At 41.8% G+C, this 26,730-nt stretch overlaps 1 protein-coding gene across 5 annotated transcripts in view; it reads left to right on the forward strand.

Annotated features, from left to right (window-relative positions):
* Positions 1–26,730, forward strand: part of FGGY (FGGY carbohydrate kinase domain containing) — a 442,861-nt gene that overhangs the window by 318,947 nt on the left and 97,184 nt on the right. For all 5 annotated transcript variants that reach the window (XM_033225064.1, XM_033225066.1, XM_033225061.1 and 2 more), the window contains 2 exons: positions 5,141–5,288; positions 20,688–20,762. In XM_033225064.1, coding sequence (XP_033080955.1) covers positions 5,141–5,288; positions 20,688–20,762 — 223 coding nt within the window. The remainder of the gene's footprint in view (positions 1–5,140; positions 5,289–20,687; positions 20,763–26,730) is intronic.

A 26,730-nucleotide genomic window follows, 5' to 3' on the forward strand; every position in this document is an offset into this window, starting at 1 on the left:
GGGTATCAGCAGCAGAGGTTGCAGAAGATAGAATATTGCTGAACAGCGAGTGTACCTGTCTGATTATTACTTTGGAAGCTTCCTCTCAGGGGTGTACTCCACCCTGTGAGGTGTGGGGTGTCAGACTGCCCCTAGTGGGGGATGTCTCCCAGTTAGGCTATTCAGGGGTCAGGGACCCACTTGAGCAGGCAGTCTGTCCGTTCTCAGATCTCAGCCTCCCTGTTGGGAGATCCACTGCTCTCTTCAAAGCTATCAGACAGAGCCATTTGCGTCTGGGCAGGTTTCTGCTGCTTTTTTTGTTGTTGTTGTTTAGCTGTGCCCTGTCCCCAGAGGTGGAGTCTACAGAGACAGGCAAGTTTCCTTGAGCTGCTGTGAGCTCCACCCAGTTCGAGCTTCCCAGCGGCTTTGTTTACCTACTTAAGCCTCAGCAATGGCAGGCACCCCTTCCCCAGCCTCGCTGCTGCCTTGCAGTTAGACCGCAGACTGCTGTACTAGCAATGAGGGAGGCTCCGTGGCCGTGGGACCCTCCCGGCCAGGGGTGGGTATAATCTCCTGGTGTGCCTGTTTGCTTAAAGTGCAGTATTGGGGTGGGAGTTACCCGATTTCCCCTGTGTTGTGTGTCTCAGTTCCCCTGGCTTAGAAAAGGGATTCCCTTCCCCCTTGCGCTTCCCAGGTGAGGCGATGCCTCACCCTGCTTCAGCTCTCGCTGGTCGGGCTGCAGCAGCTGACCCGCACCGATTGTCCGGCACTCCCTAGTGAGATGACCCCAGTACCTCAGTTGAAAATGCAGAAATCACCGGTCTTCTGTGTCACTCGCGCTGGGAGTTGGAGACTGGAGCTGTTCCTATTCGGCCATCTTGCTCTGCCTCAGGTAATACATTTTTAAAAATGGATCCTGATTGGACATTCTTAGTTGACTTGTCTTTGGACATCTAAGAGGAGGCACTTAAAGAGTGGTCGAATACTTGACCTGGAACTCATAAGAGAGAAATGGAGAGGAGTTAAGGTCATATATTTGGAAGTCCTCAGCACTAGATGGTAACTGGAGCCGTGAGAAGAGGATAGAATCAGCCAAGAGGAGATAAAGAGTAAGAAAATGGTCAAAGACAGTAGATCTCTGGAAGATGTCATGTGTTTAATGAACAAGTGAAGAAGGAGAACCAGCCAAAGAGGAGGAAGGAAAATCAAGAGAGAATAGTGTTTCAGAAATGAGAACAAATGAGGAAGGAGTGGTCAAATGGTGTAAAATGCCCAAAATGGTTCTTCGGCATTAACAACAAAGAGGATATTGTTCCTCATTGTGGGACCAGTTTCAGTAGAATAGAGCAGGCAGAATGCATAGTGTATTGGGTTAAGAAGTAAGGAACTAGGCTGCGCACGGTGGCTTACACCTGTAATCCTAGCACTTTGGGAGGCCGAGACGGGTGGATCATGAGGTCAGGAGATCAAGACCATCCCGGCCAACATGTTGAAATCCCGACTCTACTAAAAATACAAAAAAAAAAATTAGCTGGACGTGGTGGCACACGCCTGTAGTCCTATCTACTCGGGAGTCTAAGACAGGAGAATCACTTTAACCCAGGAGGCAGAGGTTTCAGTGGGCTGAGATCACGCCACTTCACTCCAGCCTAGCAACAGAGAGAGACTCCATCTCAAAAAAAAAAAAAGAAGTAAGGAACTAGACACAGACAATATGGAAGCTTCTTTTCTAAGACTTTCTCTTACTGCTAGAAAGGGCACAAGTATATTTTGTTATATCATGTATTCTGATTTTTTGGTTTAAGAGTATGGCCACCATAGTCTCTGGGCAGCCTGTGAACCCAAAGAATTAGGTGATTTATGGAGAGGAGAGGACATGAGAGGTTTTCAGGATGCTGTCTGCATTTAAGATTACAAGCAATAAGGTTCGAAAAAAACATCTTCTTTGATTCTTGGATTTTTAAAAAACTAAAAATGAGTTTCTTATGATTGCAAAGAAGAGGAAACTATTTACTGATAAACCTGTCATTTTATAGTGCTCAGGGCTCTATGTTTAATCTTCATAGCAGGCTTTAAGTAGACAGTATTAGCTCCAATAGTAAAAAAAGCAAATAGGCTCAGAGAGGGTTTGCCTACCTGATCATCCAGCTGGTACGTGGTAAAGTCACTTTATGATTATTGAAACTATATTTTCTTCATGATACCCAAAGGGATGTGGACAGCAAAAATTTATCCCTCTGAAACAGGATATATCAGCCTGGGGTTCATGAGAGAGAGGGAGAGCGATCCACTTGGGATCACAGTTAACATGTGATTCCCTAGCTAGAAGAAGGCAGGCTGCCATTTGAGAAATAATTGATAAAACATACAAAATGAAACAAAGTCAGAACCAAAAAAGGTATCATGCAAGGTTAAAATTATGTGAATAATGATGTGTATTAGTTAGTTTAATGTCTTCCAAGTGCATTTCATTTTGAATGATATACTCAGATAGCACACATGGTAAGGTATAATTGAAAAAACATGTAGGGGAATGGCTGCATTCAAAGAATAAACATACAGCTGCAAGGAGGTTAGGAGTCAAAGGGGTAAGCATATGCCCCATCCCTCAGGGATCTCATTAGTGCATGAGTGGCCATATATGTAGAGGCTAAATGAATCTCACTGTTTGCAAAGACCTGCAGTAAATGAGACAATGACGAATCAATAATAATTAGCCCTATAGGTTCTTATTGACCCAGATGTCTGAAACCAAATGCCCTGCTCAGAGATTCCTTGAGAGGCAGAATGAAAAGATTTATAGACATGTGTTTCCAAAAAAAAAAAACCTTGGCTTTAAGAGCAGTGGCTATTCTGAAGTGGAAAGTCGCAAGAATTAGTGCAGACTCTTGACTTCTGGCTAGAAAAGATGTTCTCGAGGCTTGTCTTGTGAATGTGATTTCCATTGGACCAGGAGCAGAGAGAGCAAAGAGATGGAAAACCAAGAGGTTATCATATTCACGTTCCCTGATATGTTGTTCTGGCTCTACCTTGTATGGAGGCTTCAGAGGATCCTTTCCTGAAGCCATAATAGAATCATTCTAAAACAGGGTTTGAGTTTTTCAGGCTTTGATGAACAATTTCTGACCTAAGATACAGAGAGCCCATGGCTTCAGAATCACAAGGAGAAGGGTTTAAAGCTGGACTCAGACCTGTCTCTTTACCTCTTGAAGCATCTCCTCTGTAAAGGGATGTTAGTGATACCTCCCCCACTGGGCAGTGCTGGGAGGTCTGGTGTATACTTAGGGAATGGCAGCTGGTGTTAACTGTAGTTGTTAAGCCTTTTCCCAGTAATATCTTATTCCTGCCAATATGATCTAAGAAAGAAGATTTTTGCAGATGAGAATGAGCTATTACAGCAAGAAGCAAATAAACTGTTGGTAGGTAGGGCGGTAGAGCTGCCCTCACCTCCACCCTAGCACACATCACACACACTCACACACGCACATATACATGCATTCACATTGACACACTCAAGCTCACACAGAGCAGCTTTGCTTTTCTATATTTTTACATTGAATATTTACATAAACTTTTTGTTTAATAAAGGAGTTCTACTGATAAAGGGGTAAAAAGAGAATTTAAAAATCGCTGCTCTACTCATTGATTTGTTTCCCTACACCAAGTACAGGAAACTTTTGGCAACTTCATGGGATCCATGAGGACACTCACCCAATCACAAACTAGAACTAGAAATCGCTGAGCCTTCCTTCTAAAACACTTTTAAAATGCAAAACAAATAATGTCTTAAGTATCTTAGATATTAACCTCCTTTGGACATTGATTTCCTATACTTTTTTTTCTGCCATTATACAAGCCATGTTTTTAACCTTTAAAGAGACTTCCAAGGACCCCAGTGGGAAGTAGCACAGATGCCAACTGCTGCAATATCCACTTTCTTTTGAAATCATTGGTTCAGAACTTTTAGAAAGCAGCATCTTTTAAGAGGGGAAGGCTGACCAGCTTTAATCTTTGTGCCATGTGGTGTGATTTAACCCAGCGAGGGAGGTGTTATTAAACCTATTTTATGAGTGGGAAAATTGGAGGTCAGAGAGGTTAAGTCACTGGCCCATTTTACCGAGCTAGGAGAGGTAGTACCAAGATCTGAACCGAGCAGTGCTCTCACACCCATCATCTTCTCTCCACTTCCTCTCCACCTGAACATGTAGAGAATGAATGAGTTGGTCTGACTCACTCATTCTACACATGAAGAAACAGAGACTTAAAGAGAAGAAAAAAGCCAGGCACGGTGGCTCACACCTATAATCCCAGCACTTTGGGAGGCCAAGCCGTGTGGATCACCTGAGGTCAGGAGTTTGACACTAGCCTGGCCAACATGGTGAAACCTCTACTAAAAGTACAAAAATTAGCTGGGCGGGGAGGCTGAGGCAGGAGAATTGCTTGAATCTGGGAGGCGGAGATTGCAGTGAGCCGAGATCACGCCATTGCACTCCTACCTGGGCAACAAGAGTGAAACTCTGTCTCAAAAAGAAAAAAGAAAAGAAAAGAAAAAACGTACACAATGTCATTTGGTGAGTTTAGCTTGAAAATCAGGTCTCTAACTCCTGATCCTAACTGCATTTAAAACATTCAGTCACTTTCCTTAGCAAAATCCTATCCTGAGTCTGGGAACTTATATTTCTCTCCATTTATCAACTCATCATAGTTATTACAATTAGGAATACTGATTTTAATAAATTTTTGACATATGTACAGTACTGTACAGCTTACAAAATACCATGCCTTCACATACATAACCTTCTTTGATCTTCACAATAACCCTATGAGGTAAGTTGGACAGGGATTATGATATCTGTTTTTACAGATGAGAAGAGAGTGGTTCAGAAAGTTTGAATAACTTTCTCATGGCCATACACCTACTAAGAGTAAAGCCATTCCTGAATCCAGTCTTCTGACTCCAAACCTTTCTACTAGGATGGGCACCTTTCTTGGTGATACTACAGTGTGATTTGAGAGTACAGTGGGCTGGCTTCTCTGAAGCTTTTAGAAACCTGCTTACCTTCCTGAAACTGATACAGAAGTACAAATGGTTTCTTTCTATCGAATGATTTGCTCCCTGACCCTATCCCCCTTTTAAAAATAAAATTCACTTCTCTTCCAGATGCCAGAGTGTATATGCATATCTGAACAGTCACCTGGATCTGATTAAGAAGGCTCAGCCTGTGGGTTTCCTTACTGTTGATTTACATGTTTGGCCAGATTTCCATGGCAACCGGTCTCCCTTAGCAGATCTGACACTAAAGGGCATGGTAAGTAACAGCTAGTCCTTGCACGTGGGTGAAGGCAGGCCAAAGGGCTACAAAGTTTGGAAGAAGCAAAGTGAGGAAAAAGGAAAAGAAAAAAATAAAACAGGCCAACAGCCCACTAGCTTTGTGCAGATGCATTACTGTTGCTGCTCCCTGGGATGAGCTGCTGAAAGTTTTCATTGTTTCTGAGCCAACATTGAAAGCGTTAAAAGCAGCATTTCCTAGTTCAGCTACTGCTGCCTCTTTGTCCTGTGGAGTGGCTAAAAGTCATGCCTAGGTAATTTTGGCATTTACATCAGTCTGTAAAGTCATATTTTCCAACTGCATCTTTAGGTTGCCCAGTAAATCAGTAGTAAATATTACCACCCATGGTCTTGCTGGCCGCAGCCACACATCTGCCTAGACTCTGAGTCAGGGCTATTCAGAGTCTACACTAATATAGTTAGGATTTCAGATTAAACTTTGGTATAAGTGGATACAATTTATAACTTACGTTGGAGAATAAATCCTGCTCTTAGTGCCCTTTAGGGTCACTTCCTCTGTGGATATTCTAGGCCCTCCTAGAGGGGCCAGATGAACTTGGTGGGAGAGCTCTCAACCACCCCAGCTGAGATATAAAAGTAACAACATCTTAGACACCAGGATAATCATGTTTGAGGTGTGATGAAACAGGCTAAAGTTAGAGGAGGGGCCAGGTGAGGCCACAAATAAGAAAATAAGCCATGAATACAGGGACCAGGAAAATGTCGTAAAGCTGAGAAGGTGAGTGTGAGGTACATTAAGGCAGAGTTCAGAATGGAGGCTGTAAACAAGGCAAGGCTTATGCAAAGGAAGCTGCGTAATAGTGGAGCAGGCCTGATGGAATCAAGAATTCAAGACTCAAACTACTACAGTTTTATGGTTAGTTTTATTGAGATTGTTTTACATATTTTTATGATGCCAACCGGAAGACCTGAACTTTATTTTCATTACCTAGCTGACATGATCAACTTCTATTACTAAAAGGGAGTCATGGTGAAAAGAAAAGAAAATTAGACATGGCAAAGGTTATGTTGATCTCAAGTCCATGAAGCATGCCTACACCACAAATCATGAGCGTTTACTTTTTTAAAAAGTTGTATGTTTGTTCACGTACTTCATATATCACTTGATAGTTCTTGGCAATGATTTCCCTTTATAACTGTCCTTGGGTTAGGCTACAGTGGAATAGCTATCACTCCATGAATTTGCATCACAACACTGGAAGGAGAAGATGACCTAAATAAGATAGAAGGAAGACAATTCTGAGCTAAATACTTCACCCCAAGTCTCCTTCCTTCAGTCTAGTTTTGGAAAACATCAAAATAGTGACCCTGAAATTCTTCTGTTATCATGTTATATCCTTTTTTTTTTTTTTTTTGAGACGAAGTCTCGCTCTGTCGCCCAGGCTGGAGTGCAGTGGCCGGATCTCAGCAGCTCACTGCAAGCTCCGCCTCCCGGGTTTACGCCATTCTCCTGCCTCAGCCTCCGGGTAGCTGGGACTACAGGTGCCCGCCACGGCGCCCAGTTAGTTTTTTGTATTTTTTTAGTAGAGACGGGGTTTCACCGTGTTAGCCAGGATGGTCTCGATCTCCTGACCTCGTGATCTGCCCGTCTCGGCCTCCCAAAGTGCTGGGATTACAGGCTTGAGCCACCGCGCCCGGCCCTATCATGTTATATCCTTTTGCTGGAAACTATAATGATGCCTATCTCCAGCACTCATTCAGCAAATATTAATTGGGTCCCTAGTGTGTGCCAGGCGCTGCTATAGATATGAGTAAGGTGCAACAATACCTATCTTCATGGAGCATGTTTAAGGTTGGGGGTGGGGGAGTGCTTGAGAAAATGTTAATAGGATCTAGAATTGCAGGGTAATTCCAATAAAGCAAGATCCATGTACAATTTCTTCTTTTGACCTCTAAAACGTTTCTCTGGACATATAGTAAGTGCTCAGTATATACTTATTTATAATTTATAGGCAATATGGAGATAATAAAGAAGTAATTTGTTGCTTTAGATAAAACAAACATATGAAGAATTTACTAATACCAAATGAATTAAATGACTACTGACACTGACTATCCATATGGTAAGTATTTAATACGAATATTAATATCCAAGTAAATAAAGATCAGCTCCCATTGTATCATAATTATGAGAATGTTTGTTCATCAAACAAATACAGGCCTGGTTACAGTTGGTGAGGGATATGAGTAACTAGACACAACACCAGCCCTCAGGAATATCACGAACTTTGGGAGGCAGACAGAATATATAAACAGGGAATGGAAAGGTGGTATTAAGCTCCAGGTGTCCTTCACTGTCCAGAGCTCTCCAGATGCACGGAAGACGATTGCCCAACCTGGTCCCAGCGGTCAGGAAAGCTCCAGAAGGGAAGTAACATTGACACTGAGTGAAGCTGGGAAGGGGGTTTGAGGCCAAGGGAATCATAGTATGTGCAGTATTCTAGCGGGAAGAGAGCATGGCATGAATGTCTACAATTTTGGCTCCTTGTATCATTGTCTAACCAGTGATAGGTTCCCTTTAGCATTTTATCTTAATAATATAAAAAGAAAATGTTTTCTCGGAAAACCACTGGATATCTGTATATTCCTGCTTCGCCAGCATTGCACTCTTCCAGTTCTCTACTCTCCCCTCAGGTGACTCTTTTCTTGCGTTGTTAAACATTTACCCATTCACTGTGTTTTTATTGAATACCTGCTGTGTGCAGGCCTATGCTAAACCCAGGTAATACAGAGAAAAAAGTATCTGTCCCAAGTTCACATAAAAGTAGGAGAGGTAATTATTGTACATGTGTGTATATAATTATTTTACAGTGTTATCTCTAGTAATCAGTGCAAGCTGAAGGAGCTCAGTACGTGTCTGACTTTGGAATTGTTTTCATGTGGCATTGGGCTGGCAAACCCTGATGCAGTCTTTTTCTGCTTCTCTTGAAAATATTTGTAAAAATGCAAAAAAGTCATGAACTCATGCAGGCCTTAGGAATTAGGATGGTGTTCAACTAGGAAAACTAGAATTGATATTCCCAAAGAAAATCTGCGAGGATTTTCTAGAATTTACATGATGAATGCAACTTGTTTGATAACATCATATATGACATAAGAACAAAGTCATGTGTGACCCACCACGGAAACAATTTGGACCTTGCCACCTTCTGCTCCCTAGCATAAAAGCACAAGGTTCTTTTAAACCTAAAAACAGCACAGCTATCCCTTGACTTTACTGCTGATGATTGTGTTTTTTGTTCTGTTTTTGGAAAGCAGCCAGTGAGTTTAAATTCCTAGATCCCCCCACGACCCTGTTCCCAGCCACCCTTTCTCAGTTCATTCCATTTCAAAACTGCCAGCCCAAGAATCCACCCAAGCAGGAAGTGTGAATTAGGAGGAATGGTGATGGCTTGCATTCTAAGCATCTGTTAATGGGGCAGATGTAGGAAAAGCCTTAGTAGTTCTGTAAACTTGGGAGGAAGGGTGTAGTTTGCACTACTAGTTCTAGGCTTGGAAAGCCAGGTAGTGCTGATCTACCTCAGTCCAGCAAAGCTACAGAAAATAAAAACTGCTGTACTCTGCCAATTGGCATTTAGCTATAGATCTGAAGAGACAAATTCAAGTATACAGTGAGTGGGGATAAGAGCAAATCACATGTGCTATGTGCTGGGAAATACTGAACATGTGTACCTGTCTAGTTAATGTTGAAAAATAGTAACCCCATAGAAAAACCATTACATACAAAGAAAAAGAAATACCATTATGAACACTTAAAGGAAGCCCTCTTGAAAATTATTTACTACTGAAACCAAATGAAAATGTTAGAGAACTTTGTGGTATATTCAATAGAATATTTTTAATTTTTTTTTTTTTTTAAGAGACAGGATCTTGCTCTCTGTCACTCAGACTGGAATGCAGTAGTGCAGTGGCCTAATCAGAGCCCACTGTAACCTTGGACTTCTGAACTCAAGCAGTCCTCCCATCTCAGCCTCCCAAGCAGCTAAGACTACACAGACACATGTCAGCATGCCCAGCTAATTTTTAAAAATTTTTTTGTAGAGGTGGGGTCTCACTGTGTTGCCAAGGCTGATCTCAAACTCCTGGCCTCAAGCTGTCTTCCAACTTCCAACTATCTCTATGAAATAGGCCAGAAACTTACTAGGAAAGAATGAGTTAAGATGAAAGGACAATGGAATGAGAAGAAGGGAAATGGCAAAGACCACAAGACAGCTAAAAATGCAATCAAAGAATTAAAACCTACATTGAAAGCAATAGGGAGTATAATTTTCACTGAAGAAAATAAGATCAAGGCTATCATAAGACATAGCATATGTTTTCAATTTACTCTATAGGAAAAACATTTTGAGGATAGGAGCAACGGCTTATTTACTTTTTAAAATCTCAACAGTTCTTAGGTCAGAAGCTGGCACCAAATAATTGCCTTATGGTCAAACAGTTCTTTCAATCACTGTTCACCAAATGAGGAATGAACAGCGACCTGCTCAAGGTTGCAAAGCCAAGAAGTGGCAGAGCTTGCCTTTTAGGATATGCACCCCATCCTTTTAGGATACAAACTCTGGACTTTGCAAAACGCATGGAGGACTATTAAGAAAGGGAGTTTCAACATGCATTATACGTGGTTTCATAGTGAACCACATTCCTTAAGCTAGTCCTTGCTCCTCTGTTCTTCTGACCACCAACCTTGTGGCTTGTCCTCTCACTTTTACCCTAACCGTGGTCTTTGGATTTAAACTCTGACCCTGTCTCTTCTCAGTAAGGTACTAGTTTCCTTCCCACCCTCACTGACTCAGATTTCAAAACAAATAGCCACTTGCGGTTTGACCTGGTCCTAATGCCTTCCACACTAGGTGCCTACCTTCATAAGTAGGAACAGGACATAACCCAGGAATCTCTTCCTTATGCTTGATAGTATCATTTCCTTTTTGTTCTGGTAACAATTGACTCCTATCATGTGACTAGCTGTCTCATTTTTCTTTTGATGATACAATATCAGCCTGAAGCACTGGACTAAAGAGAGGTGGAGGAGGTGGGGGATGAGCAGCCTAACAGCATGGTTGGACTAAGTACCCCACTATGTAAACATTTCTCCTTTCCAGTTGATAAACGAAGCACAGAAAGGTGAGGCTGCAATATGATTATTTAAAAGAAGCAGAAGCTTAGGTAATAACAGTCAGTCTCAAAACAGTAAGTGCTGATGATTTTAGGTTCATTAAAAACAAGACAGAACCGCCCCCCCAAAAAATGCTTACTTTTAAAGTAAGAAAATGACATGGTCACACATAAAGGTAGATGAATATAGTCTGGGCTTGGTGGCTCACACCTGTAATCCCAGTACTTTGGGAGACCAAGGAGGGTGGATTATGAGGTCAAGAGATCGAGACCATCCTGGCCAACATGGCAAAACCCCATCTCTACTAAAGATGCAAAAAATTGGCTGGGCGTGGTGGCACACGCCTGTGGTCCCAGCTACTCAGGAGGCTGAGGCAGGAGAGTCCCTTGAACCCGGGAGGCAGAGGTTACAGTGGGCTGAGATCGTGCCACTGCACTCCAGTCTGGCGAGAGAGTGAGACTTCATCTCAGAGAAAAAAAAAAAAAGATAGATGAAGATGAATACTCACCATCAGGAATAGTTGCATGTTTTAGGGATTTTTTTTTTTCTTGGTGGTTGTTTTTATTTTGAATGTTTTGTTGGATGGTTTTTACCACTGCAAAGCAGTAAAGAGGGCTCAGGTTTTGAAATCGGACTTATGTTTGAACTTGTCTTGAAGATATACCAGTGTGTGACCTTTGGCGGGTTAACTCTGTGCAGCTGATCTGCCCACAAAGAAACCTGCCCACCAGGCTTCTTTGCAGGGTCGCTGTCAGTGCCAGACGGCAGGTGTTGGCACAATGGACAGACAGCACAGCAATGCCCTTGAATTGGCAGCTCCTGCTTGGTAGCCTTTACTTGCACATTAAGAGATGGCCAGCAGGATCCTGTGTGGCTTTTGAACCCTGAGCCAGCCATGGGCCTCCCACTTTAGCCCCAGAACTGACTGTACTCACCAGCCCAAACAGCCAGCCAAAGAAGCCCACTAGTCCCTTGGTCCTTGCAGAAAGCAAGTTTCATACAGGTCTTGAGATTGATCTTCTTTGTTCAAGTCCTTGGCCCTCAGTTTCCTCATCAGTACAATAGGAAACTCAAATTTGGTGTACCTTATGGAATAGCTAGTGTTATAGGAATTTTGAAAGAGTCCTTGCCTTCTCATATATATGAGCAGTTTCTATTCACAAAAAATTGGCATGGCCTTTGTTTTGTGGTGTTTGGGATTTTAAAAAATTATTTTCCTGAAATAACCACTCAACAAAGCAAATGACCTTGGAGACATATCAGGCCCGGAAAACACACCAAATGCACCCTATTCACCATTGGTTGAGACATATTTTCTCTGCTTCATGTTAAAAGTAACACACTACCCAGAACAAAAAGTGATTTTCTGCTTCTTTGAAGAGCTGTGACTTCTAACATCAGAGCGTGTGCTACTCAAGCTGCTGGAGAGGTAGAGTGCTGCTTCAACAACTCTTCAAAGCAAGCACAGAGATAGTGTATATGTGGAAAACCAGGAGAGAGTCAGGGAGGAAGCCCTGGGAGATCTTAGCCAGTTCCCGAGGGAACGAATCCCAGCTAGGTGTAGGCATCGCTAAACAGATCCAGATGTGGAAGGAGTCACCAACTCAGGGTATCTGCAAGAGTCAAGAGACAGCAGAGGTTGCACCCCTGTGACTTTTCTGATAGGGAGATGGATGATAGAGCTGGGAGCTGATGAGCTAACTGAAGTAGCTTTCAAGTGATGTATTTATAAGCTTTGGAAACACATGGACTCTTTGATATGAGTTTGTGGATGTTTTCGCTGTTATTTAACGCTGATTTATTCAGCCTTTTTTTTTTTTTTTTTTTTACATATTTTTGCTTATGAAAAATCCTGTAACAAACCTTAATATTCTCAGTGTCTTTAACTGGCTTTCTGATTACATATATATAATCACAATACCAAACTGGTGTTGTGCAAATTGGTCACAAATTTTACTGAATATATATATATATATATGTTTTACTGAACAAATATATTTTTTATTTGTGTATTTATATATAAATTTACATATTTATATTTTATTTAAAATACATATTTTACTGAAAAAATATATATATTTTACTGAAGTGACTAATTTGCCAGCTGGTGTTGTGATTTTTCATAGATACCATTTTTCAGGCACCTGATGCACCAGGCATCATGGTAGATGCTTTACATGTATCATCAACAACCTTCACAACAACGCTGCAAGACAATGTTGTCGTCCCATTTAAAGGAAGAGAGAAACCGAGGCTCGGGGAGTTTAAGTAGCTTACCCACAGGAGAAAAGAGTAAAAGTGGAACTGGAACCAGTCAATTCAAACCTGGGTCAATGACATTCTTTGGGGAAAAAGAAAAATAAAAAAACTAGATCTTTGTCATTGTTGTTGTTTTCGTTGCTTCTGCTTTGTTTTTAATGTGCTTGGCATCTTTCTTTTTCATTTTAATGACTTTAAATTATATCACAGAATCAGACTTTCCTTTCTTACTGCTCCTTTATCTTTCCTATATACACTAAACAATAAGTAAAACCGCGGAATGGACTATGGACAGGAGTGTTTCCCAAGGTCATGTGGCATGATAAAAGATTGAGGGGCGAATCAGGTGGAATCTACTGGGAAGGTCCAAGACAAAACAATACAAAGGAACTAAGGGCCAGAGGACCAAGGATAGAGTCCATGGTGCATAATCTTGGTGTCCAGACCCAAGATAGGGTTAGACAACAGCAAGTACAGGCCAGAAGAGTTGTACAGAGTAGCTTTGAGAAACAGTGTATGAGCATATCAAAACGGCTTAGACTTAAACACCTCAGAAGCAAGGCAAAGTGTGAAGGGCCTGGTGCTTTGGGTAAACAGCAAACGAAGTAGTGTTGTGTGGTGTAGAATTCACCAATAGAGTAAGGTCATGAGGGGCAGTATCCATCCATCATTTTTGCTTGCTATAATAAATTACACAAGTCTAGTGGCTTATTCTTTCACAGTTCTGCAGGTCAGAAATCTAGGTTGGTTCTGCTGGTTCCTCTGTAACCAAAGAAAGTGTTCACAAGGCCAAAATCAAAAGTTTTTATTGGAAGGTTCTGGGAAAAATCTGCTTCCACACTCATTCAAGTGGTTGATCTAATTTAGTCCCATGCAGTTGTAGGACTGAGGTCCCTGTTTCCATGCTAAAGGTCAGCCAGTGGGCCTTCTCAGCTTTCAGAGGCCTCCTGCATTTCTGGGCCCATCACCCCTGCTGCCATCTTTAAAGCCCGCAATGATGGGTCAAATCTCTCCCATGCTTTGAACCACTCCAATTTCTATTTCTGCTTCATCTCTCCTGTCCTCCTCTTCTCTTGACTGACTCCTCTGCCTTTCTCTTCTGCTTTTTTTTTTTTTTTTGAGACGGAGTCTCGCTCTGTCGCACAGGCTGGAGAGCAGTGGCGCAATCTCGGCTCACTGCAAGCTCCGACTCCTGGGTTAACGCCATTCTCCTGCCTCAGCCTCCCAAGTAGCTGGGACTACAGGCGCCCGCCACACCCGGCTTAGTTTTTGTATTTTTAGTAGAGACAGGGTTTCACCGTGTTAGCCAGGATGGTCTCGATCTCCTGACCTCGTGATCCACCCACCTCTGCTTCCCAAAGTGCTGGGATTACAGGCGTGAGCCACCGCACCCGGCCTTTCTTCTGCTTTTAAGAGCTCATGTAATTACCCTGGGCCCAACCAGATAATCCAGGATAATCTCCCTATTTTAAGGTCATCTGGCTATTAAATAATTTTATCTGCCCAGTTCCTTTACAGCAGGGCCTCCATTAGTGTTTGATTGAATAACCAGGGTACAGAATATTGAGGGGACATGTTTAAGATTCTGCTTACTACATTGTGGTAGCACAGTCATCTGCATTTCTCAAATGTGGAAGGGATTTAGGCAATGCCAAGTGTTAGCCTAGATTCCAGACACTTACTGAAACCTCTAAATATTTTTGGGAAGATTTGTCCCCCTTTCTCCTCCAAGCAGGTGATTATCTCAGACCTGTCCTCCAGTGTCCCTCCTCCCTCTAGAGGCTTCCTATATATCTTTCTCTGATCCTCTCATTGCCTTTTCCATCAGCTCCACCTTCATTATTGACTGAGCAAACAGAGCGTTTCTCCCTCTCCATTGTGTTCTGGAAAGCTTTCAGTGAATTCCCCCGAGCCTTGGATACCCCCATCAAGCTCTGATGACCATAGAAAAATCTCAGGACTTGTGAATCCCATTTTCTTGTCTTTTGTAATCTTTAGAGATCCCTTGGGAAACTATTTTTAAGCCTTTTTTTTTTTCTTGTTAGTATATATAATCAATTCCTGTAACGACTAGGTAGGAAAAAATTTAATTGCTAATATGTTTATTGATAATCTCAATTATTTTAGAACCTATGAACCTATAATTTTTTTTTTTTTTCTTTTGTGAGACGGAGTCTCACTCTGTCGCCCGGGCTGGAGTGCAGTGGCCGGTTCTCAGCTCACTGCAAGCTCCGCCTCCCGGGTTTACGCCATTCTCCTGCCTCAGCCTCCGAGTAGCTGGGACTACAGGCGCCCGCCACCTCGCCCGGCTAGTTTTTTGTACTTTTTAGTAGAGACAGGGTTTCACCGTGTTAGCCAGGATGGTCTCGATCTCCTGACCTCGTGATCCGCCCGTCTCGGCCTCCCAAAGTGCTGGGATTACAGGCTTGAGCCACCGCGCCTGGCCGAACCTATAATTTATAATACCAAGGTTTAGAGCAGTCATTTCCACAATTTATTGTGCATTAGGAACGTGGTGAAATGCAAATTGCTGGACCCACACCGAAGGTTCAGTAAATCTAAAGTAGGATCCCAGGAAACCTACACTGGACTAGGATCCCAGGAAAGAGTTGAGGGAGATGCAGTAGTTTAGACAGCTACTAAGTTGCAAGATTTAAGCCTAAGTCCATGGTGGACAGTAACCATCTGTCTCTTCTTTTTACACTGAATGGAAGTGTGTAGGTTGATAAGTACTAAGGCTTCCTCAAGGAGTTCTTGCAAGAGCCTCCCCCCCACTCTGTGTCCCTGGGCACTCAGGGGCTTCTCCATACTCCTGCATGCCTGTACCTTTAACATTATGGTCCCAGTGCTGATGATCAACTTCTGCCCTGGCTTCCCTACACTGAACAGTCACTAGTCTCCAGTGCCCCTCATTCATATCCTCAGTAGTACCCTTAGCATAATGAAGGGGATACGTTATTCTCATATCCCAATAAATGGGATTGAGCCTTTCATGCAATTCAAGAGAAAGAGAATGAACACTTTTTAAGAGAAAGAGAAAGAAAATGAACTTACTTTTTTTTTTTTTTTTTTTTTACTTTACATTCTGGGATACATGTGAAGAACGTGCAGGTTTGTTACATAGTTGTACATGTGCCATGGTGGTTTGCTGCACTTATCAACCCGTCATCTAGGTTTTCAGCCCCAAATGAATTAGGTATTTGTCCTAATGCTCTCCCTCACCTCCACCCCACCCCGCTACAGGCCCCAGTGTGTGATGTTCCCCTCCCTGTGTCCATGTGTTCTCATTATTCAACTCCCACTTAGAGTGAGAACATGTGGTGTTTGGTTTTCTGTTCCTGTGTTAGTTTGCTGAGGATGATGGTTTCCAGATTCATCCATGTCCCTGCAAAGGACATGATCTCATTCTTTTTTATGGCTCTGTAGTATTCCGTGGTGTATATGTGCCACATTAAGAAAATGAACATTTAAGTGCCACCTATGTGCACAGTTGGCACCATAAGAGTTACAGGAGTGTGTAGCTCTTGTAGACTCAGTACAGCTTACTGAAGAAAGTAATTCACTTTGCAAATGATACCTCATGTAATCCTCACAAAAATAATTTGAGGTATTATCCCTTTTTTTGCAGATGAAAAAATTGAGCTCATAGAGGTTACAAAATTCATATAGTGTCATGCAGCTAAATTAGAGAAAATGTCAATATTTAAAGCCAGGTCCCTTCCTCTAAAGCTCTTTCTTTCTATTGGCATACACTTCTAACCTCAAAACTCCCAATATTTACATAACTGCTTTAAATTCATAATCTAGGAGGTTAAAATTAGGCAATGCAGTTACTTGCATTGTTTTGGCCATTGTATTTTCATACACCCAAATATTAATGATAAGCGCTTTCTCTTACGGTTTTCTTCATTACACAGTAGCCAAAATAGATAACATGTGCTTCCCCTTGCAACTCTCCCATCGGGCTTCCCTACACATTTGTCTGTCTCGCCCAAACATTCAAAATAGGGACAGGAACATCAATAAACAACTCCTTCTACTCATGCTTCCTCTCCACTTCCTCTTAATGGAACCATTGAGCCTCCAGCTAGGGAATCAGTCCATCTGGCCTATCCTAGCCTTTTCAGACATTTCAAAGCTGTGCCTCCCCAGGACTTCTTTGGCACTCCCAGGGCACTGTCACCACCTCCCTTCTAAGACAGCTCCCCAAGGGTCCTTTGTAACCTCTCAGGCAGTCTACATGGCACTCCCTGCAAAGTTCCGTCATGGGTTGACTGGGCTGAGGTCCCTGGTATTTGAGAGAAAATTAAATGGTCTTAACGATCATCTGCATATCAGATGAGATGTCAAGGAAGCAAGGACCTCAGACCGCAGTGTCTTTGCACTTAAGAGATAAATGTCTTTCACTAAGTCACATTTCAATACCATGGCTCTAGGATTCGTGGTGAGGGAATATTGGAAATGATTGTATGAGAACTGTGTTTGCTGCTTCCCTTTTGATACTGAGTACCTTCTGTAATGCGATCCATGCAACATATCTCTTCTAGAATTTCTTCCCAGGAATAATTTTGTCTCCCTTCAAGGATAGTTATGTTTTATTTATCAGAAAAAAGCTATTTCACCCTCATATGTCCCTTTTTGCCATAGCTGCTAGCAAGCTCAGGATTTAAATTTAGTGCTCAATTACATTGATTATGTCATTTTCAGTTTCTGGGGAAAAAAATTATCCTCCCTTTTCTCCTCTATGATTTCTGAGCTCTGGAGGCACTGGAAATTTAGAAAAGGGTCCATGATATCTTTTTGCTTGAATACCAATGCTTTTTGGAAATTCTCCTGGATGTCTGTTGGGGATTAAGGAAGTTAAATCCAGCTATATCACACCCTTCCTTCTCTCTTATGGATTCTTACTAATTGAGAAGGATATCAGAACCTGTTACATTATCGGTATTATTACACAAGGCACTGGGGTTCCTAATAAGTACTGTTGGGGAATGTGTCTTATATACAAAGTCATATTTTACCCACACTCCTAGCACAAATTATCCAAATCTGGTCTTTAGGAGTCGGTCAGCCACACAGAGGATCATGGGTTAATCCACTTCCTATTGATGACCAGAGAGAGGAAGTCAAAGGGAGGCAGCCTCCTGGACAGGCTCTAGAACAGTACACTAAGCCATGGCCCAGCAACTTCCCTAGGAGACCTAATAGCAGAGGTGCTGCTGAGGCCAGGCCAGTACTGGAGAGACAGAGAAACCATGTGTGAATCGTGTTCATGACTAGTGATCATTGCCAGGACCACTGTATGCCAGCATGGTGCAGGCAGCTCGCAGAAAGTGTTCAGCTCAGGGGTGCTCAGCTCATGACTGGTGTTCATGACTAGTGATCATTGCCAGGACCACTGCATGCCTGCATGGTGCAGGCAGCTCACAGAAAGTGTTCAGCTCAAGGGGCTATGACCAGGCTGAAATCCTGCTTACTCTGCACCTTTTTATAATTCGTACTTCCAGATGGGGTGCCTTTTTCAGGCTCACACAACGGCTCTATATATGAGCTACAGGAACCTTTCCTTTTACCCTATTCTGATAAAAGCTACTTTTCTAGACGAGAAAGAGTAAGTTTAGGGACGGGGGAGGGCAGCTGAGAGCATGGAGCAAGTGACTAAAAGTGTTCTTCCAGTGTTCTTTTCTCTTGGGGCATGGTCTCTTCCTCTCTGATTGTAGGAGGAGCCGAGACAGTCAACTTTGTCCACCTATAATTGTAGAATTTAACAAAGAAGGATAGGACCTAAGAAGAGAAAATGGTGTCTAAAAGGAGAAAAAGAGCACTGAATTGTCACTGGTTCACAGTTCACAGTGCTGAGTGAATTGTCACTCAGCAAATATTAACTTAGTGCTTACTATGTTCCAGGCACAGCACTGGACATTAGAGTTTTGGTAAGTAAGACAAAGACCATCAGAACACCTACATTCTGGTGTCCATTCTCTGTGTTCCCTTAGGCACATTATTTCCTCACTGTGAAATGAAGTTCTATAATGTCAGCATGGTTCATGTTCTCTCTGACTTCCAGAATTCTTACCATATGCTTAGGTCTCTGGGAAACTTTGTGAAGGATATTCTTTCACAGTTGATGGCTTAGGATGACACAGCCCCAGTGTTCTTCTTGTGTCTCTCATTTTAATGTTCTGTCTTCTTGTGTGTTAATCAAAGCCATCATTCTAATCTGATTGCCCAATTATTTGCCAAGAAAAACTGTCAGCAGGTAGCTCTACTGAATGTAGGAATCCCCACATCAACAGACTTAGATAAATAATTCAGCGTAGCTGGAGCATAGGATATAGAGCGAGGACGGACAAGAGTAAACACTGGAGAAGAAGCAAGGGCGAGCCCAGAAAGAAGCACATGAGACAGTGAAGGCATTTCTACTGTGAAATGAGGGCAATGGGGAGAATATTTTACAGGGAGTAACACGATCAGATTTGCATTTAAGAACAGTCAGTCTAGCTCCAGTGTGGAAAGGAGCACAATTAGAAACAGTGAGATTTCCTCAGGGCCTCTGTCAGCAATTAGGAAGGACATAATGGTGGCTTGAATTAAGGAAGTGAATGACAGTAAGGATCAAGAAAAGGAGATGCATTCAAAAGAGATTTGGGATATCAAACGTATAAGACTTGGAGACTGCTTAAATATGGGAAGACAGGGGGAGGTCAAGAAAGATGGCTTTCGGCCAGGCGCAGTGGCTCACAACTGTAATCCCAGCACTTTGGGAGGCTGAGGCAGGTGTATCATATGAGATCAGGAGTTCGAGACCAGCGTGGCCAACATGATGAAACCCCGTCTCTACTAAAAATACAAAAAAGCTGGATGTGGTGGTATACGTCTGTAATTCCAGCTACTGGGGAGGTTGAGGCAGGAGAATCGCTTGAACCCAGGAGGCGGAGGTTGTAGTGAGCTGAGATCACAGCCTGGGAGACAAAGTGAGGGCTCCTGAGTTTCCTGGTTTGGGCAACTGAATGGTACCTGTGCCGTGCCATAGTCCAATTGCAGTGGGCTTGAGGGTGAAATCTGGAGAGAGTAATTAAATGAGGCCAGAGAAGATAGACGAAGGGACCTACGTAGACCACTCAGCTCCCCTATTTTGATGCAAACTGCATGTCCATACCTGGTTGAGCTCAGGACAACACACACCATAGGAACTGAGTAAATGAATGTTGGTGAATTAATTTTATAATGTGATAATCTAAAGTGAACTGTAGTGCTGATGCCCACAAACACTGGGCTCAGCTTGAAGAACCCAGCAGCCTCTAGAAATGTCCTAAGAGAACATCTTGATGAGTAGGAGACATGAAAGCAGGACTGTGAGTAAGTCCTGATGGCATACAAATCCAGCATCCTGTTCAGTTCCGGACTCTCTCAGAGATTGACATACTCCATATAAACATCTGATTCTGATTGACTTTAATGGGATTCCCTTGCAACCCACAGATTCTAAGTTATCCTCTAGTAGGTATAATATTTGTAGGAGATGTATTATTTTACCCTGGACTGGACACTGAATGCTGTTACACTGAATTCTGACAGTAGCAGAATGCAAAACAAGATCATCTTGTTCTAGAATGCCACTGTTAACGTGTTGATTTCTTGTAAGCCACAGAAAATAGGTATCTGTAAGAAAAGAGAGTGTTTTAAAATAAAAGGTATTTAATTATAGTCTAAGAAATATCAAACATAATCTTCCTGTGGTATTTGTTTTGTTTTTGTTGAATCTAAGGTCAGAAGTATTTTCTTTTGGGGAGAAAGGGATAGTTTTTCCCAGGTCTGGAGATTAAACAACTTAGTAGGCATTTCACGTTCCGCTCACAAAAAGGGGATTTGCATATGAACTTGTTTCGGCAAGAAAACACATCTGAATGTATTTCATGGGAACTATCTTTATCCACGGCAGCTTCTTTTGACCATCTTCTTCTTTTCTTCCCTTCATCCCTGTAGGTCACCGGATTGAAACTGTCTCAGGACCTCGATGATCTTGCCATTCTCTACCTGGCCACAGTTCAAGCCATTGCTGTAAGATACTGTAATGCCATTTTTAAAGAGACTTGGAGCCATCAGTATACCCTAGGCCACCGGCTCCCCAAGATACAGCACATGCTTTTGTGACAGAGATTCGTAACTAAAAGATTGTTTGCAAAAAAGAGATTCTTGTATGTCTGGAAGGAAATGTTGATGAAAGTCCTCACCTGCTTTAACTAATAACCTCACGTAACTAAAAGCTGAAAGGAGTTAAAATCTGTGAAGATTATAGTTGTCATTTATCTAATTTGTTTTCTACATTTAATTAAATAGAAGCAAGCAAGCAGATGCTATGTATGCTTGCATTAGAAAGGTTGTTAAGAATGTCTGATTTATAAAATACATTATATTGTTCACTTTGCAAAAGGATTCATGATAGGGTTCCTTTAAATAAGAAGCTTCCTTAGAACATGAAAGTGTTTGTTTTTTGATAATTAGCTGCTTAACGTGAGGTTAGGATGATTAGGGAGGAAGAGGGGAATTTACATCTAAAATGTTAGGAGTTTCTAAACTAAAGATAAATCAGCCGGGCGCGGTGGCTCAAGCCTGTAATCCCAGCACTTTGGGAGGCCGGGACGGGCGGATCACGAGGTCAGGAGATCGAGACCATCCTGGCTAACACGGTGAAACCCCGTCTCTACTAAAAATACAGAAAAACTAGCCGGGCGAGGTGGCGGGCGCCTGTAGTCCCAGCTACTCCGGAGGCTGAGGCAGGAGAATGGCGTAAACTCGCGGGCAGAGAGAGCTTGCAGTGAGCTGAGATCCGGCCACTGCACTCCAGCCCAGGCGACAGAGCAAGACTCCGTCTCAAAAAAAAAAAAAAAAAAGATAAATCAAAATTGGAAATGAAATCCTAAAAGCTTAACCATTGTCTAAGGAATCTTCTTATCTAGAGGTGGCTATGGACGGGCTACAAGAGGGTTCTAATCCTGAAATCACATCCAGAAGGTTGTGTGTGCGCATATGTTACAAAGTGCATTTTAGGAGAGTAGATCATGGCCTTCAGGGTCTCACACAGGTATGTACCCGAAATTAAGTTAATCCAGTGAGGCTTAGCCACTTCTGAAAAGAGAATAGGAATTAACAGAAAGAAAAAATCAGTTTATCTAATTTTGATTCAAAATTTATTTTTCAGTAACACCTGTTTAAGCAAATATGTTTAATGCTATATGTACATATATGATATTCAGTTATTCTGTTTCTTCACACAACTGTTTTCATAACTTTATTCCTTTAAATGATATGTATACTTATTCACACCACCAACACAAGTGCTTTTTTAATGCTCAGATTTGTCCAGGCACCATGTATGTACGATAAAGAATGGAACTTCCCAAATAGTAATAATACTAATACCGAAGGGATATACCTTCTTTAATGCAACTGCATAGAAGTATGGAGTCAGTCAACTTGATTAAACAGCCCTTTTAGATTATACCCTAGTTTTACTGTATCTTCCTGAAGCAATTTTCTTATTGGTCTAATAGCTTGGCCAATTCAGTGAAATCAGTCAGATGTCTTTTTATGCATGGAAACTTGGTCAAAAGCACACAATTCTGACATCTATAAAAATGCAGGAAATGAATAGTAAGATGAAAATAGAGAAAAAAGTTTGCGTCAGTAGTAAAGATAATTATTTAGCTTTCTGGTTTTATAATAATGATAATGATGATTATGATGATAATAAATGAATTAAGAGGGTTTTTTGGGTTTTGTCTACTTGTTTGTTTTGTGTTTTTTTGAGGCAGAGTCTTGCTCTGTTGCCAGGCTGAAGTGTAGTGACACGATCTCGGCTCACTGCAACCTCTGCCTCCTGAGTTCAAGCGATTCTCCTGCCTCAGCCTCCAGAGTAGCTGGGACTACAGGCGTGCGCCACCACACCCAGCTAATTTTTTGTAGTTTTAGTAGAGACGGGGTTTCACCATATTGGCCAGGATGATCTCCATCTCTTGACCTCATGATCTGCCCGTCTCGGCCTCCCAAAGTGCTAGGATTACAGGCATCAGCCACCATGCCTGGCCAAGTTAAGAGGTATTTTATATTTGCCAAGCACTGTGCTAGATACATTGCACACATTATCTGATTTAACCTTATTACGTAGATATTATAATCCCCGTTCCACAGACTGGAAACCTAAGCGTATGTGTGATTAATTAACTTGTGCAGGGCCATATAGTTTGTGGCAGAGGTGGGATTTGAACCCCCAGCATTCTAAAACAAAACTAGACATGTGAAGTACAGTCATCTGCTACATAACGTTTTGGCTAACGAGGGACTTCATATATGACAGTGGTCCTATAAGATTATAATACTGTATTTTTACTGCACCTTTTCTATGTTTAGATATGTTCAGATACACAAATATTTACTGTTGTGGTACAGTTGCCTACAGTGTTCAGTACAGTAACGTGCTGTATGGGTTTGTAGCCTGGGAGCAATAGGCCATACTATACATAGCCTAGGTATGTAGTAGGCTATACCATCCAGATTTATGGAAGTACAGTCTATGATGTTTGCGTGACAAAATCGCCTAACCATGCATTTCTCGCAATGTATTCCCATGGTTAAAGGACACACGACTGTACTGAGGAACTTTTGTTTTCTGATTTGTTAATGTTATTGTATAAAAGAGTCCCATAGTGGAATGAATAGTTTATATTGAAATGAATAATCTTGGAAAATCAGAATGATGTAATACTCCCCCTTTTGAGCACATGCTAAGGGGAGGACATGAAGGATGAGGCCAAACAGGATGGACCAAGGGGCACCATCACATAGTGGTAATGATAGTTACCTTTTGTCAGACACGACTGTGTGCCAGGCACCAAACAGAGTGCCTTGCCTACTGGTAGCTTAACACTGTAACCCTGTAAGTAGATGGGTTTGTTCTCATTTTACAGACAAAGGGAGGACCATTTGCCAAGATCAAACAGCTAGTGTGTGGTAGTTGGAATCTGAACCTTTCTCCATCTCACTCCCAGGCTCCTGCTCTTTCCACTTTACCATGCTGCATTTTCGTTTGATCTGTTTGTAAAAGCTACATGGGTGAAATAAGCTTTCAGATATTCCTAAGAATCGTTTTTACTTAACATATATTAGAAAATACCATTAATTTGGCCAGGATTGTCTCACAGAGGTCCCTTTCCTGGTAAGAGTACTGCAGCAGAAGTCCAGAAATGTATAAATGAGGTTAAACTTAATGCAGGCAGGAGAGGGGAAGAAAAAAAGCCAGCTACATTTTCTCAAGTACCACACACTTGGAAAATCAATCTTGTATTTAATGGGCCGTACATGTATTAAAAGCTATCATATTTATTCTGTCCATTGTCTTAATGACCTTTATAATACCATGAAAGGAAGGCATTTTCAGACAGAGATTTTTTTTTGATAAGGCTTTTTTGTGGAGTCCAGTGAATTGTGAGGGGTTCAGTCTGTTTTGCAAATGTATCTGGGTGTGCTGATCTTTTAGGCAAAAAAAAAAAAAAAAAAAATGTGCATTTTAATGAGGTATTCTGATAAAGATATTTTCCCATAATGTTCAACTTGGGAAAAAATATTTTGTTTCGTTAGCCCTGAATATTGCCAGAGCACGTATTTGTTGTCGGTCATCTGAAAGTTAAGCAAATTTCTCTCTATATGTAGTCATATCTTTGGGTGCTATTTTGTTGGGATGAAATGAAATTAAAGAGGATTGTAATCAAGTTAACTTGGGACTGTGCAAAACCCTCCATGAAGTAAAATTCTCTCTTGATCATGCTTAATTGAAAGACCTGTCAACCACCCGGTTTATCCATAGCCTGTTCATCTGTAGTTTTCTTTGCAGAACAGACCCTTAAAAGGTACTATTTGCATTTGAAGTCTCTTGATTTGCATTCGGTTCTGTACATTCCCAGTGGAATAGCCTAATTTTAATTTAAATTTCTCTGTGAAAACATTTTTTCCAGAAAGGTGAGCACAAAATCATTTTCACACAAAGCCCTTTGATGGGACATTTCAGTAGGGTGGAGTATTACACAGATTGGAAGTCTGGGACACCGAAAGGGGAGGTCCTTTAAGGAACCGCCAGACTGAGTGGGAAATTCCAGCCGACAATACCACATGGGGGAGAGACAGGCTATCTGTCACAGCCCCTCTCGAGGGAGTGCCTCTTATTTGGATCATTTCTTTCCTTTTCCCAGGAAATGTGCTTTGTTTTATTCTTGTCTCAGGCCTGCTAATCGCGTGCCCCTAAGTCCCTGGTTTTAGAAATATCAAAGATACCAGTTTTGCCTGACATTTCCATACAAATTAGGAGAGAGCTATTCTCCCATCCCATACAGACTGTACTGCTTAGTCAAATTATATATCTCCTAAGTGGGGATAACAATATGCAGGTTTCACATTTGCCTTAAGATTAGAGATGCTATTAAAGTGCATAGCAGAGTGCCTAGCATGTAGCTGATAACCAGAAGAACTCTCCTTGTATGCACCTTTCGTGAGCTGGACACTCTTCTACAAGTTTTACCTTTGCTGCCTACAGCAGCAGCCTTATATGGTAGGTATTATTAGATTTCATCAAGCCTAAGACCACATTTTTAATTTTTTTGCATGTTGACATTTCTGACAATCTATAGAATTTTTAACTAAGTGAATATGATACTGTTATTCCCATGGCAAAAAAAAAAAAAATGGCAATTGAGTTATAGAAAGGTTAAGGTATAAGAAATATGTGAAATGCCTAAATGCCAGCCTGGGTTTTTTGAATTCAAAACTCATGCTCTTAGCTACTACAGATTCATGCCGTTAGAGCAGACTGGGGTTGCCCGGAATCCACAGGCATCAAATGATCCATGGTGGACTTCAGGCATCTGTAGACCTCCTGAAATTATTTATAGTACTATTTTGTATGTGACTTTTTTTTTCTGGGGAGGTCAATAGGTTTTGGCATATTCTCAAGGGGATTCATGACCCCCCAAAAAGCTTAACAAAGAACATCTGGGAATGATCAGCCCTAGTTAGTATGTAGGATCTGGCCTTATATGGCACAACATGTTTGAATTTTTCTAAACACACTACATCTGTGGATTGTTTTTGGAGGCCCAGGTTTTACCTAATCCATATTTTTACCAGATTCATGAATAGCTTCAACAAACCCTGAAGACCTCTGGGCTAGAACTGCTGTGTCTTTTGCTCCTGAACTGCCCCTGTCCCTCATGATTTATGCCAGAGCAATTAGCATTTCATGTCCTATGGTTCCCAGATCACCCTCTGACCACTCCTGTTCCCAGGTTCCCCCATCCCCTGGGGTGACAGCTCCCTAGACAGCCTTGTCAAAGCAGGCTTCATTTACCCTTTACTCCCCACCGCCACAGGATGTGAGGGCAGGGCAGCATCCTGCTGACTTCCAAAACCCTATTCCTTACCTTGGCTAAACTCACTACATTCCTAGGTTTCAACCTGAACAATACTGTCACACTTTCACTAAAAAACAAGATATTGGCGCATGCCTTCTTCTTGGTGGCTACGCCATCTGTAGAGACACATTGGCCTCCCAGATCCTTGACTTTCTTCTCTCTTCTGACTTCTCTTCCCTCCCCTTTAGCAATTCACTCCCAGGTCTACACCTAAGACTTTGACATCTCCCCAGATTGCTCAATCTCTAAACATTTCAAAGACTTGCTACCCACCAAAAAATCCTCTTCCTCTATTCTTTCTGGAGCTCCTTTCTCAAGCATCATCATGTGGCTGCCCGCTTAAGGCCACTTCACAGTTCAGCATCTTGTTTTTAGTCCTTATCCCAAATGAATTTTGATTTTTGAACTCTAGTTTTTGAACTTTCAAGTAAATTAAGATTTTTCAGATGTTCAACTATCTTATCTAAAACTGAAGAATTCTACATTAATATTCACTTCCATAACTCTAAGGCGCAATGTTCTTTTCTCAAACAATAACGGTTTGTACTGAGTTTAATGAACTTAGGAAG

This window comes from Trachypithecus francoisi, unplaced genomic scaffold (assembly GCF_009764315.1).
Source record: "Trachypithecus francoisi isolate TF-2019V2 unplaced genomic scaffold, Tfra_2.0 Lachesis_group12, whole genome shotgun sequence".
NCBI lineage: Eukaryota > Metazoa > Chordata > Mammalia > Primates > Cercopithecidae > Trachypithecus > Trachypithecus francoisi.